A 15654-nucleotide genomic window follows, 5' to 3' on the forward strand; every position below is an offset into this window, starting at 1 on the left:
CCATATTTTACCATCCCTTTTGGAGAGCAGAAACACATGGTGACATCTTGACAGTGGCTGGGGGACCCAGCGTGGCATTGGGGCCACCATAAACCCTGCCACTGCAGATGTATGGGACGTCTGTGACTAACTGGATGTGGGGGGAGGAGATAGAGAGTTAATAGAGGTCTGGACAGGAGTGACCCCGGACTGCCACCTCCCGTTTGTGCTCACACTGAGGGGATCTTTGTAAAAGTTAATTTGAATGAAGAGCAGCATTTACCAGAGACAAGTTTTATCTGGATGTTTTATAGGATTCAATAAACAATATTGAATAAAATAAAAAGTGTCCATTCACAATAAATTACCCTCGGCTGATGTTGGCAGGGCTGGGCGAGTATCTGATGTGTATGGGGGGCTCCTGATTACACCCAAAAAAGATAATGTGAGGGGAAATAAGGATCAGGTATATTGAATTCAGCGTGCCCATTCCTGGCAGCAGCTCACTGACCTCTCCCGATCCAGAAGACATGACACTGGAGTATTTGTATGAGGTCCTGGAGGAAGAGCTTCCAAGAGGAGAAGGGTTAATCCCACCTCTATTGATGGTCTACGGCTTCCTTAGGCCTGATTCAGACACAAGTATTCTTCTCCAAGTGCGATCTGTGTGTGCAGTGGACTATGCGCCGACCGGCCCAAGTCACCAACTGAGCAACTCAGGACATGCCGGGAGCATAGTCTCCTGCCTCCACACACTGCACTGCCAGGAGCTTAGATACACACAAAGCTCATGATTTTTCCCATCAGTGCTTTATGAGGGTCTGAGTTTTGCAGGATGAGTTGTACTTTTTCTCAGCTTCATTATAGGGGACATGGGACTCATTGATTAACCTTTTTTTCTTTTTTTGGAGGGGGGAGGAAGAAAACCAGCGATACGACTCTGCTCCTGAATGAGCCACCAAGGATGGACAGGAAGGAGATCAGCAGAAGAATATTAGACCTCACCTTGGAGATCATCTCCCTGCTGAGCGGAGAGGTAAACTTTTGTAGATTTCTATTCTCTTTATTGTATTGTGTAACAAGTCAGACATCGGGAAGGAGAATCTATCATAGGAAGAGTCCAGGGTCCTGGAGAACGGCCTCCAGATCTTCCAAGTGATGGAGAACCTGAAGATCAGCACCCTATATGGTGAGTAATGTATCATGTGACCAGTGACCAATGGTCATGTAGGAGCCATGAGAAGGTAAGTAGGCAAGTTGTACCAGGAGGAAAGGGCCGGAGGAGAGCACATTGCCCCTGAAGGGTTTATTCCCTAAGTGTCTCTTTGGATCCACAGGAGTACACAATAGTGAAGAAGACATCGGGGGACTGTGTGACTCCCATCATCCATCTCCAGGAGTCAGGAGGGCGGAGCAGGACCCCTCCCCCCATGACAGAGCCTCCCCCTCACCCCCTGATACATGAGCAGAAGATCCTAGAACTCACCCACAAGATGATGGAGCTGCTGACTGGAGAGGTGACACTGCTGGGAATGCTGGGAAATTCTCCAGTAACAGCACTGGAGGGGTCTGGGTGATGACGGTGTCATTGTGTTGTCAGGTTCCTATAAGGTGTCAGGAGGTCACTGTCTATTTCTCCATGGAGGAGTGGGAGTATATAGAAGGACACAAGGATCTGTACAAGGAGGCCATGATGGAGGAGCACCAGCCTCTTATATCACAAGGTAAGAGCAGTCATGTGCAGTGTATACACGTGTGTGCAGTGACATGTAATGGAGGAGCACCAGCCTCTTATATCACAGGGTAAGAGCCGTCATGTGCAGTGTATACACGTGTGTGCAGTGACATGTAATGGAGGAGCACCAGCCTCTTATATCACAAGGTAAGAGCCGTCATGTGCAGTGTATACACGTGTGTGCAGTGACATGTAATGGAGGAGCACCAGCCTCTTATATCACAAGGTAAGACCCGTCATGTGCAGTGTATACACGTGTGTGCAGTGACATGTAATGGAGAAGCACCAGCCTCTTATATCACAAGGTAAGACCCGTCATGTGCAGTGTATACACGTGTGTGCAGTGACATGTAATGGAGGAGCACCAGCCTCTTATATCACAAGGTAAGACCCGTCATGTGCAGTGTATACATGTGTGTGCAGTGACATGTAATGGAGGAGCACCAGCCTCTTATATCACAAGGTAAGAGCCGTCATGTGCAGTGTATACACGTGTGTGCAGTGACATGTAATGGAGGAGCACCAGCCTCTTATATCACAAGGTAAGACCCGTCATGTGCAGTGTATACACGTGTGTGCAGTGACATGTAATGGAGGAGCACCAGCCTCTTATATCACAAGGTAAGAGCCGTCATGTGCAGTGTATACACGTGTGTGCAGTGACATGTAATGGAGGAGCACCAGCCTGTTATATCACAAGGTAAGAGCCGTCATGTGCAGTGTATACACGTGTGTGCAGTGACATGTAATGGAGGAGCACCAGCCTCTTATATCACAGGGTAAGAGCCGTCATGTGCAGTGTATACACGTGTGTGCAGTGACATGTAATGGAGGAGCACCAGCCTCTTATATCACAAGGTAAGAGCCGTCATGTGCAGTGTATACACGTGTGTGCAGTGACATGTAATGGAGGAGCACCAGCCTCTTATATCACAGGGTAAGAGCCGTCATGTGCAGTGTATACACATGTGTGCAGTGACATGTAATGGAGGAGTTACAAGTTAGGCTCTTTTAGCATCACATTAGGCCCCTTTATTTTCCTTATACTGTAAGTCAGACATATGGATAAGGCTCTTCTCCTGCCATATGGTAAGTGGTGTCCTATTGGTATCTGTCGGGCTGGTTTAGTAAACTACAATGTTCTTTGCAGATATACAATGCCTTTTAAAAAGTATTCATGCCCCCTGAACTTTTACACATTTTAACGTTACACCAACAAACTTAATATATTTTATTTTGATTTTATGTAATAAAGAAACACAAAGTACTATTGTACTAATTAGAGAAGCAGCAAAGAGGCACATGTTTACCCTTGAGGAGCTGCAGACTTCCACAGCTGAAGTGGGAGAATCTGTCCACCGGAAGATTTATTCAAAGAAACAAAGTATGGAAGGCATATAGTACAAAAGATGCAGTATCAATTAGACAGTTACAGACAGCATAACAGCTGTGTTATAAAAAAACATTACCACTGTTTCTTCAACTTTTTTCCTAGCCCAAACAATAAGTATGCGGGCATCAAACACTATCTGATATATAAGGTTACTTACATATAATCTTCATCAACAGATCGCCCGACCGCTATCCACAGTCATACAACAGTAAAACCTAAACTGTAACAAAAAAACAAAAAATTTCAAAATAAATAATTATATTTATATATATATATATACACACACATACACAGTGGATATAAAAGTCTACACACCCCTGTTAAAATATCAGGTTTCTGTGCTGTAAAAAAATGGGACAAAGATAAATCATTTCAGAACTTGTTCCACCTTTTAATGTGACCTATAAACTGTACAACTCAATTGAAAAACAAACTGAAATCTTATAGGTGGAGGGAAGAAAACAAAAATAAAATAAAAATAATGTGGTTGCATAAGTGTGCACACCCTCTTATAACTGGGGATGTAGCTGTGTTCAGAATTAAGCAATCACATTAAAAATCATGTTAAATAGAAGTCAGCATACACCTGCCATCATGTAAAGTGCCTCTGATTAACCCCAAATAAAGTTCAGCTGCTCTAGTTGGTCTTTTCTGAAATTTTCTTAGTCGCATCCCACAGCAAAAGCCATGGTCCACAGAGAGCTTCCAAAGCATCAGAGGAATCTCATTGTTAGAAGGTATCAGTCAGGAGAAGGGTACAAAAGAATTTCCAAAGCATTAGATATACCATGGAACACAGTGAAGACAGTCATCATCAAGTGGAGAAAATATGGCACAACAGTGACATTACCAAGAACTGGACGTCCCTCCAATATTGATGAAAAGATGAGAAGAAAACTGGTCTGGGAGGCGACCAAGAGGCCTACAGCAACATTGATGGAGCTGCAGGAATATCTGGCAGGTACTGGCTGTGTGGTACATGTGACAACAATCTCCTGTATTCTTCATGTCTGGGCTATGGGGTAGAGTGGCAAGACGAAAGACTTTTCTTACGAAGAAAAACATCCAAGCCAGCCTACATTTTGCAAAAACACATCTGAAGTCTCCCAAAAGCATGTGGGAAAAGGTGTTATGGTCTGATGAAACCAAGGTTGAACTTTTTGGCCATAATTCCAAAAGATATGTTTGGCGCAAAAACAACACTGCACATCACCAAAAGAACACCATCCCCACAGTGAAGCATGGTGGTGGCAGCATCATGCCAAGGGGCTGTTTTTCTTCAGCTGGAACTGGGGCCTTAGTTAAGCTAGAGGGAATTATGAACAGTTCCAAATACCAGTCAATATTGGCACAAAACCTTCAGGCTTCTGCTAGAAAGCTGAACATGAAGAGGAACTTCATCTTTCAGCATGACAACGACCCAAAGCATACATCCAAATCAACAAAGGAATGGCTTCACCAGAAGATTTATAGTTTTGGAATGGCCCAGCCAGAGCCCAGACCTGAATCCGATTGAAAATCTGTGGGGTGATCTGAAGAGGGCTGTGCACAGGAGATGCCCTCGCAATCTGACAGATTTGGAGTGTTTTTGCAAAGAAGAGGGGGCGAAACCTGCCAAGTCAAAATGTGCCATGCTGATAGACTCCTACCCAAATAGACTGAGTGCTGTAATAAAATCAAAAGCTGCTGTACACTTATGCAACCATATTATTTTATTTTTATATTTTTTCTTCCCTCTACCTAAAAGATTTCAGCGCGTTATACAGTTTATAGGTCACATTAAAGGGGTATTCTCATCTTAATGATCATACTTTATTTCATTAAGTATGTGCCAAGGATCATTTTTGCCAATATAAACTATTATTAAATTTCTACCTTTCTAGGTCAAATATTGTGGATTGTACCCCAGTGTTTGATTTGGTCTCCCCTAGAAACGTCCATCTCCTCTGGAGCGAGTCCCTAGGCCGCGCTTGCGCATAAGCTCCTCTTCTTTCTTCTTGCCTGCCGCTCAGTCATCACATGAGCGCGCACGCCGTTGCTCTGTATGCAGCGGACGTAGAGGGAGGCGGAGGAGAGCTGTCAGCCTTTAGCAGCGCAGCCCCGATCAGTGAATGGTGAGGAGAACGGGGCTGCGCTGCTCTGTGTTACTGTGCCGACCCCCCCCCCCTTTCAGGTGGTGGAGGAGGGGAGCTGTCAGCGTTCAGCAGAGCAGCCGGGATCAGTGAAGGGTGAGAATGGGCTGCGCTGCTGTGTGTAACTGTGCCGACCCCCCCCCCTTTCAGGTGGTGGAGGAGGGGAGCTGTCAGCGTTCAGCAGAGCAGCCGGGATCAGTGAAGGGTGAGAATGGGCTGCGCTGCTGTGTGTAACTGTGCCGACCCCTCCCCCCCTTCAGGAGGAGGGGAGCTGTCAGCGTTCAGCAGAGCAGCCGGGATCAGTGAATGGTGAGGAGAGCTGCCCTGCTGTGGATAACTGTCCCTACCCCCCCCCCCCCCCCGTCTGTGGATAACTGTCCCTACCCCCCCCCCCCCATGCTGTGGATAACTGTCCCTACCCCCCCCCCCATGCTGTGGATAACTGTCCCTACCCCCCCCCCCCATGCTGTGGATAACTGTCCCTACCCCCCCCCCCCCATGCTGTGGATAACTGTCCCTACCCCCCCCCCATGCTGTGGATAACTGTCCCTATGCCCCCCCCCCCCCCGCTGTGGATAACTGTCCCTACCCCCCCCATGCTGTGGATAACTGTCCCCCCCCCCCCATGCTGTGGATAACTGTCCCTACTACCCCCCCCCCTGCTGTGGATAACTGTCCCTACCCCCCCCCCCCCCCGTCTGTGGATAGCTGTCCCTACCCCCTTCCCCCCCTGCTGTGGATAACTGTCAGTCACTTTTGGGGCAGATTGAGGCATATGGGCGGCTATATGGGGGGCTTTGGGGGCAGATGGAGGCCATATGAGGCTAATGGGCGTATATATGAGGCTAATGGGCGGCTATATGGGGCAGATGGAGGCACTTGGGGGCTGGTGAAAGAGAAACAGATGTAGCAGAGCTGAATATGCGGGTGTTCTGACACAGTGCTGGTTGAATAGAAAAACAGATGTAGCAGAGCTGTATATGTTGCAGGTCAGCATCAATGCTGGTGAAAGAGAAACATGTAGCAGAGCTGAATATGTGGCTGTTCTGACACAGTGCTGGTTGAATAGAAAAACAGATGTAGTAGAGCTGTATATGTTGCAGGTCAGCATCAATGCTGGTGAAAGAGAAACAGATGTAGTAGAGCTGAATATGCGGCTGTTCTGATACAGTGCTGTTTGAAGAGAGAAACAGATGTAGTAGAGCTGAATATGCGGCTGTTCGGATACAGTGCTGTTTGAAGAGAGAAACAGATGTAGTAGAGCTGAATATGCGGCTGTTCTGATACAGTGCTGGTTGAAGAGAGGAACAGATGTAGTAGAGCTGAATATGCTGCTGTTCTGACACAGTGCTGTTTGAAGAGAGAAACAGATGTAGTAGAGCTGAATATGCTGCTGTTCTGACACAGTGCTGTTTGAAGAGAGAAACAGATGTAGTAGAGCTTAATATGCTGCTGTTCTGACACAGTGCTGTTTGAAGAGAGAAACAGATGTAGTAGAGCTGAATATGCGGCTGTTCTGATACAGTGCTGTTTGAAGAGAGAAACAGATGTAGTAGAGCTGAATATGCGGCTGTTCTGATACAGTGCTGTTTGAAGAGAGAAACAGATGTAGTAGAGCTGAATATGCGGCTGTTCTGATACAGTGCTGGTTGAAGAGAGGAACAGATGTAGTAGAGCTGAATATGCTGCTGTTCTGACACAGTGCTGTTTGAAGAGAGAAACAGATGTAGTAGAGCTGAATATGCTGCTGTTCTGACACAGTGCTGTTTGAAGAGAGAAACAGATGTAGTAGAGCTGAATATGTGGCTGTTCTGACACAGTGCTGGTTGAATAGAAAAACAGATGTAGCAGAGCTGTATATGTTGCAGGTCAGCATCAATGCTGGTGAAAGAGAAACAGATGTCGCTAAGCTGAATATGAGGCTGTTCTGACACAGTGCTGGTTGAATAGAAAAACAGATGTAGCAGAGCTGTATATGTTGCAGGTCAGCATCAATGCTGGTGAAAGAGAAACAGATGTAGTAGAGCTGAATATGCGGGTGTTCTGATACAGTGCTGGTTGAAGAGATAAACAGACAGATGTAGCAGAGCTGTATATGAAGCTTTTCAGGCACAGTGCTAGTGGGGGAGTAGAATAAAGATGTAGCAGGGCTGTATAGGAAGTCATTCAGCCAAAGTGATGTTAGGGGACTGGAGAAGACACATGTAGCTGAGCTGTATATGCATCTATAAAGATACATAGTGTGAGGTTTATACACAACTGGAGTACAGCTGTAATGGAAACAAATCTGCATCAGTGCTGGTGGGTGGGGGTTGGTCAAGCTTTTGGGCTAATGTATAATATGGAATTATAGTTTTTGATGCACAGAATGGGTTTGTAAAAGATCAGACAGATATTTTATGTGTAAAACTGTGCACTGAGCTCACTTCACATGGCTCTGAGTGACCATTCCCCTCACAGACACTGCAGACTGATGAGTCATACTCCTCACATGAACGAGCACGCAGGACTGAGATCTCAGTGTGATGTCATAAGGAGGTGTGGCCGGCCTTCACTCTAGCTGCCTAAGCCCGCCCATCCTTAGCTGCAGAAAAACCAGGAAGTTAACAGCTAGCTGGCAGCAATTGAGAATGAAGTAGCAAGATGGGAATACCCCTTTAAAGGTGGAAAAAGTTCTGAAATGATTTATCTTTGTCTCATTTTTTTACATAACAGAAACCTGACCTGGGCGTGTAGACTTTTTATATCCAATGTGTGTGTATATATATATATATGTATATATATGTGTGTGTGTGTGTGTGTGTATATATATATATATATATATATATATATATATATATATATATAAAAGAAGAAAATCCGCAGCACTCTTTAAAGTAAAAAAATGTGCAATTTATTCACACATGTCAGCAAAGACAACGTTTCGGTCCTCTCACAGGACCTTTCTCAAGTCAAGTGAACATAAAAGTGCATAGTGCAAAAATAAATACATCTCTACATCGTGACCCATTCCATTATTGGCCAATAAGATACTAGTACAATCCCATTCGTGGGTGGGCTACAATTCATATAATTAACTCCACATGTTAACATACACACCAACGAAAGTCAGGGCATATCAGTGATACATTCAATAATGTTCAATCATCATAAGTGTATACAAGTGCGTATAATAAAGTGAGCAGTGCAATTTAAAAAGGCATTGACTATAGTACCTTGCCGTACGTCTGACCGCGGATCCAAAAAGCATGGGGAGAAGGCGTCTTTGCTTGTATTTGGAGCGTGCCACTCATCCGCGTCCACTGCTCCTTACTGCGCATGTATCTAACCCACTTCCTTTATGACGCAGCATATAACAGTCATGCGTCGCCTCTGGGGTGGAAGCCAACGTGGTGACGCACGATCGACATGTCCGAGCACAGCGCACATCCAAAGTGTGCGTCAGCACGCAGTCCAATCGTCCGCGCCCCACCACGAGTCCATATCCACCATCTTAATTTCAGGCACTTGTTTGGGCAATATTATTATGCCTCCATAAACCCCATATTTCATCGTCCCTATCCAGTACCCAGCACAGGCAGGTGTCAAGGCAATAGTCAATGCATACAAATATACATGTTAGCGTAGACATATCACTGTAGCTTCCATTTAATTCACCTTATACAGAGAGCAGACAACATCAGACTATAAAAGAGACTGGATATTTAGCTAACCATTCCTCCTGTAACCCTAAATTCCACATTTAACCCATTCGGTTTCAGGGTATCCAGCCGAAAGATCCACCTTAACTCAGTTTTCTTTAGTTTACTTAATCGGTCCCCTCCTCTATCCAATGGTTTAACATGGTCTATAATCATAAATTTTAAGTCACTTTCCTTATGGTTTTTTTCAGCAAAATGCTTTGATACGGGCAAATCTCTTCTTTTATTCCTGATAGATTGTCTATGGTTATTCAACCTAGTCTTTAGATCACAAGTAGTTTCGCCAACATATAATTTTTTACAAGGGCACCATAATACATATATCACCCATGACGAGTCACAGGTGAGATAATGTCTTATGTCAAAGGTCTCACCCGTGTCTGGATGTGAGAACACAGATCCCTTGGCCATCTGTTTACAGTTCACACATCCCAGACACGGGAAAGAGCCCGTGCGCCTTGTTTTAAGAAACGTCTGTCTCAATTGTCCTTTGTCTGGTACTTTGGAATGTACTACCTTATCCCTGATGTTCCCTGCTCTTCTATATGCCATCATAGGTGAATTTTTAAAGGCAGCAATATTGGGGTGCCCACTACTTAGTAACCCCCAATGTCGCCTCACTATTTTTTCAATGTCAGGACTCAGCTCATTGTATGATGATACAAACGGCAATCTGTCACTAGTCTGTCTTTGTTTGGGGGTCAACAACTCATCTCTAGGGATCTTTTTGGCTCTTTCCGCATGTTTTTTTACTAACCTTCTAGGGTACCCCCTGTCTATAAAGGATTGTTCCATATTTTTCATTGCTGAATTCATATTTTCATTTTTGTCAACTATTCTCCGTACTCGTAGCATTTGACTGAACGGCAGAGAATCTACCATCCTTCTTGGATGCCCACTGGTAAAATGCAGCAATGTATTCTTATCTGTGGCCTTGATATTCAAATCCATATGTATCTGTTCGTCCTCAATATAAACTTGTGTATCTAAGTATTGCACCCGGTCAATAGACAAAGGACAGACGTTTCTTAAAACAAGGCGCACGGGCTCTTTCCCGTGTCTGGGATGTGTGAACTGTAAACAGATGGCCAAGGGATCTGTGTTCTCACATCCAGACACGGGTGAGACCTTTGACATAAGACATTATCTCACCTGTGACTCGTCATGGGTGATATATGTATTATGGTGCCCTTGTAAAAAATGATATGTTGGCGAAACTACTTGTGATCTAAAGACTAGGTTGAATAACCATAGACAATCTATCAGGAATAAAAGAAGAGATTTGCCCGTATCAAAGCATTTTGCTGAAAAAAACCATAAAGAAAGTGACTTAAAATTTATGATTATAGACCATGTTAAACCATTGGATAGAGGAGGGGACCGATTAAGTAAACTAAAGAAAACTGAGTTAAGGTGGATCTTTCGGCTGGATACCCTGAAACCGAATGGGTTAAATGTGGAATTTAGGGTTACAGGAGGAATGGTTAGCTAAATATCCAGTCTCTTTTATAGTCTGATGTTGTCTGCTCTCTGTATAAGGTGAATTAAATGGAAGCTACAGTGATATGTCTACGCTAACATGTATATTTGTATGCATTGACTATTGCCTTGACACCTGCCTGTGCTGGGTACTGGATAGGGACGATGAAATATGGGGTTTATGGAGGCATAATAATATTGCCCAAACAAGTGGCTGAAATTAAGATGGTGGATATGGACTCGTGGTGGGGCGCGGACGATTGGACTGCGTGCTGACGCACACTTTGGATGTGCGCTGTGCTCGGACATGTCGATCGTGCGTCACCACGTTGGCTTCCACCCCAGAGGCGACGCATGACTGTTATATGCTGCATCATAAAGGAAGTGGGTTAGATACATGCGCAGTAAGGAGCAGTGGACGCGGATGAGTGGCGCGCTCCAAATACAAGCAAAGACGCCTTCTCCCCATGCTTTTTGGATCCGCGGTCAGACGTACGGCAAGGTACTATAGTCAATGCCTTTTTAAATTGCACTGCTCACTTTATTATACGCACTTGTATACACTTATGATGATTGAACATTATTGAATGTATCACTGATATGCCCTGACTTTCGTTGGTGTGTATGTTAACATGTGGAGTTAATTATATGAATTGTAGCCCACCCACGAATGGGAGTGTACTAGTATCTTATTGGCCAATAATGGAATGGGTCACGATGTAGAGATGTATTTATTTTTGCACTATGCACTTTTATGTTCACTTGACTTGAGAAAGGTCCTGTGAGAGGACCGAAACGTTGTCTTTGCTGACATGTGTGAATAAATTGCACATTTTTTTACTTTAAAGAGTGCTGCGGATTTTCTTCTTTTATTGATTCCGTCCTATATCGAGGGACCACCGCGGGCACCTATACAACTACAGCTGTATCTGAAGGAGTGCTGCCTGACTTTCTCCATGTGTGTATATATATAATATATAATATATAATATATAATATATATATATATATATATATATATATAAAAACAATAATTGGGAGGAGGGTAGGGAAGTGCAGTCTATGAGAGAATTGATCAGGGAGTCACAGGTCCCAGGCCAGTGGGAGACCCGTAACAAAGGTTACCAAACTTTATCACATTTATCCGGGCAACCTCTGCACAATTAGGTAACTTTATAAAGTGGGAGCACCACATTCACCTCTCTAAGTCAGGCATTTCTAGCTGGTCTCTTTTGGATGCTTCCAGTTATACAGACTAACCTTAGCATAGTACAGTAGTAACTTAAACAAAGTGCGTAGTGCCACAGTAAGGGGAATATCGTCAACTAATCCAAAGAGGCAAACTTTTGGGTGTAATATGTTTGGCTTATCCAAAGATGTCTCCATAAACTCAAAAACATCTCTCCAATACGCCTGCAAGACTCTAAAGTCCCAAAACATGTGCAATATCGTACCCTCTGCCAGACATCTAGGGAACTCAGCTGAGGGCAACGTACCCATAATATAGAGTCTATGGGGGGTATAGTAGATCCTATGTGTGAACTTAACATGCACCAGTTTATTCCTAACAGTAATCGATGGGGGCCTGAGATAGTCAGAAGAGCTTTACAATCATCCTCATCTTAGTTGGGGATATATTTTGTCCAGTTCTGCAGCATTTTATCTCGTATGGGCGCACACTGGAAAACTATTAGTCATGTCCTCCACAAATCTAACCTTTAAAGGAGAGTGGCAATAAGAAAGTAATTTTTGAACGCAGCCCATAAGAAGTCCTATTTGCAGTTTGCCACAAGCCATGTACAGTAGGGCACACTGCAAACATGTGGGAGTAGGTGCTCTGGTCAGATGAGAACAAAGTTCTAAAGGCCTAAATTCAAAACACTATGTATGGAGGAAAACTAACAGTGCACATCACCCTGAACACACCATACTCACCGAGCTGTCTTACATTTAGACCATTTTTTATGCCTAAAAAAGGCATAGAAAATAGCAAATGATACAGGCCTGCCGGCACTTCCCTGCTCGCGCCACGCCCACTTTTTTAGACCTGGTATGATCGAGGAGAAGTCGCAGATTGCGACACAAAGGGCCTTCCTTTCATAAATGACTCCCTTTTTTTTTGCTGGATCTAATTCCGGCTTAATAGGAATGGTATAAGTTTGTCTACTCAATGATTTAAGAAAAAGAAAAAACACAAATTCCAATTTTTATCTCCACAGAAAATTCCAGAAAAGATTTTAAAGGAAACTTCATGTTACAACCAAATTATAAAGTAGAATGTGAAGATATCATGCAGCGCTCTTCAGGAGGCAACTTTATTGTACATTCAGGACTTCCTAATACAGATCTATCACATAATCCCCCTAATCATGAGGAACCATCTCTTAACCAATCACAGATTGTTACTAGAAATACAGTTCAGAAAGGGGGTAAAAGGTTAAAGTGTGGTAAACAGTTTACAAAGAGATCAAGTGTTTCTACACATAGAAGAATTCACACAGTGGAGAAGCGATATTCATGTTCACAATGTAAGAAATGTTTTACGGATAAATCAAGTCTTTTTAAACATGAGAGAAGTCACACAGGAGAGAAACCATATCCGTGTTTAGAATGTGAGAAATGCTTTACAGCAGAATCAAGTCTTGTTAGACATAAGAAAATTCACACAGGAGATAAACCGTATTCATGTTCAGAATGTGGGAAATGTTTTACGGATAAATCAAGTCTTGTTAAACATGAGAGAAGTCACACAGGAGAGAAACCATATCCATGTTCAGAATGTGGAAAATGCTTTATAGATAAATCACGTCTTGTTCAACATATGAGAATTCACACTGGAGAAAAGCCATATTCATGTTCAGAATGTGGGAAATGTTTTAAACAAAGATCACAACTTGTTTACCATGAAAAACGTCATACAGGAGAGAAGCCATATTCTTGTTCAGAATGTGGGAAAGCTTTTCTACAGAAATCACATCTAGTTAGACATGAGAGAATTCACACAGGAGAGAAGCCATATTCATGTTTAGAATGTGGGAAATGTTATACAGATAAATCACATCTTGTTTTACATCAGAGGCTTCACACAGGAGAAAAGCTATATTCATGTTCAGAATGTGGAAAATGTTTTGCACAAAAATCAGAACTTGCTTCCCATAAAAGACGTCACACAGGAGAGAAGCCATATTCATGTTCAGAATGTGGGAAATGTTTTGTAGATAAATCAAATCTTGTTACACATGAGAGACTTCACACAAGAGAGAAGCCATATTCATGTTTAGAATGTGGGAAAGACTTTGCAAATAAATCAAATCTTGTTGCACATGAGAGAATTCACACAGGAGAGAAACTACATTCCTGTTTAGAATGTGAGAAATGTTTTTCAGATAAATCAAGTCTTGTTAAACATGAGAGAATTCACACAGGAGAGAAGCCATACTCATGTTCAGAGTGTGGGAAATGTTTTAAACAAAAATCAGAACTTGTTTCCCATGAGAGAATTCACACAGGGGAGAAACCATATTCATGTACAGAATGTGGTAAATGTTTTGCAGAAAAATCACATCTTGTTTCACATAAGAGAATTCACACAGGGGAGAAACCATATTCATGTTTCGAATGTGGGAAATGCTTTAGTCATAAATCAAGTCTTGTTAAACATGAGCGAATTCACACAGGAGAGAAGCCATATTCATGTTCAGAATGTGAGAAATGTTTTACAGATAAATCAAGTCTTGTTAAACATGAGAGAATTCACACAGGAGAGACGCCATATGCATGCTTAGAATGTGGGAAATGTTTTAAACAAAAATCAGAACTTGTTTCCCATGAGATATGTCACACAGGAGAGAAGCCGTATTCATGTTCAGAATGTGGGAAATGTTTTGCAGATAAATCAGGTTTTGTTAAACATGAGAGAATTCACACAGGCCATATCCATGTTCAGAATGTGAGAAATTTTTTACTACTAAAGCCAAACTTAAGAAGCATCAGGCAAGTCACAAAGGAGAGAAGCAGTTTTGATGTTTGGTAAGGAATTTAAATGATAAAACTCATTGGATCAGAAGAAACTATATTTTTTGGAATAACAATGAATTTTAACCTAGTTATTCACAGACTGATAAATTACTGACTACAGCAAGTCTTAAAATAGTTGCTCAACTTGCTGTCATTTAGCTACTTTTAGAGCTGAGATCTGGCTACTTTAGGATAGGTCATCAATGGGGCTGGAGTGGACTTCCGGTGGCACTCGTGGGCTAGCGTTAGCATGGATCTGGCAGGCTGTTCCCCTGCTAACGTTAATCTAATAGTAGCCTTAAATATACAAAATACTAATAATTTAGCAACATCAATATCCTATCGGCGGGGGTCCGACACCCGCAGCTCGCCGATCAGCTGTATGATGGGAAGGCGCACACAGTGCGCAACTGCCGTCTCCTGTCTCTCTTTCTGTCCGGTGCTATGTGTATTGTGAGCAGGAAGAGAGACAGGAGACGGCACTTGCGCACTGTGCCCGCTTTCCCATGATACAGCTGATCAGTGAGCTGTGGGTGTCGGACCCCCGCCGATAGGATATTGATGTCATTAAATTATTAGTATTTTGTATATCTAAGGCTACTTTTGCCGAAGCGTTAGCAGGGTCCGGCAGGCTGTTCCAGCAGGGGAACAGCCTGCCAGATCCGTGCTAACGCTAGCCCATTAGTGCCACTGGAAGTCCACTCCAGTCCCATTCACTTTAATAGGGACGGGTCGGAGATGTGGCCGCAGCACGGCAAACATGCCGAGAGGCGGCCGGACTAAAACCGCAGCACGCTGTGTGTGAAAGTAGCCTTAGATAAGCACTGTCCAGTAGGTCACCCACACATTTGGGCTGTGTTTGTTAGATAGCATAAACGTCATGCATTTTTAGGTTGCATTTTCAAAATCTAAATTCTGAATATTTTATTAGATTTTCTCAATATAACCCCAAACCTGGGTGTGGAGAATGATAAAATAATAGCAAAGATATTTTTTATATAATTGCAGAAAAGCAACACAATAATGCAGCTATATGCAGTAAGGCCAAACTATAGATATACTTATACTTTGTATCTTTGTATTTAAAAGGTCGGTTGATGTCACATAAAAAATCCTGTATACGAAGATTATATATTTTAATGACATATTGTAAATCTTAGTGTTGGAGCCATTTTGTCTGGTTTCCTTCTTGTCTGTGTTTTATGCTTAATAAAAACGA

At 43.0% G+C, this 15654-nt stretch overlaps 1 protein-coding gene across 3 annotated transcripts in view; it reads left to right on the forward strand.

Annotated features, from left to right (window-relative positions):
- LOC120991125 (gastrula zinc finger protein XlCGF57.1-like) overlaps nucleotides 1–15124 on the forward strand; it is a 220157-nt gene extending 205033 nt beyond the window's left edge. The window contains exons 1-2 of one of the 3 annotated variants that reach the window (XM_040420018.1): nucleotides 2548–2572; nucleotides 12638–15124. In XM_040420018.1, the coding sequence (XP_040275952.1) occupies nucleotides 12670–14451 (1782 nt within the window). In that variant the 5' untranslated portion in view covers nucleotides 2548–2572; nucleotides 12638–12669 and the 3' untranslated portion in view covers nucleotides 14452–15124. Of the gene's footprint in view, nucleotides 1–2547; nucleotides 2573–12637 lie in introns of those variants that run through there. The other 2 variants (XM_040420016.1, XM_040420017.1) reach the window with 2 other exon arrangements.
- The last annotated feature ends 530 nt before the right edge of the window (nucleotides 15125–15654 follow it).

This window comes from Bufo bufo, chromosome 2 (assembly GCF_905171765.1).
Source record: "Bufo bufo chromosome 2, aBufBuf1.1, whole genome shotgun sequence".
In the NCBI taxonomy this organism is placed as follows: Eukaryota; Metazoa; Chordata; class Amphibia; order Anura; family Bufonidae; genus Bufo; species Bufo bufo.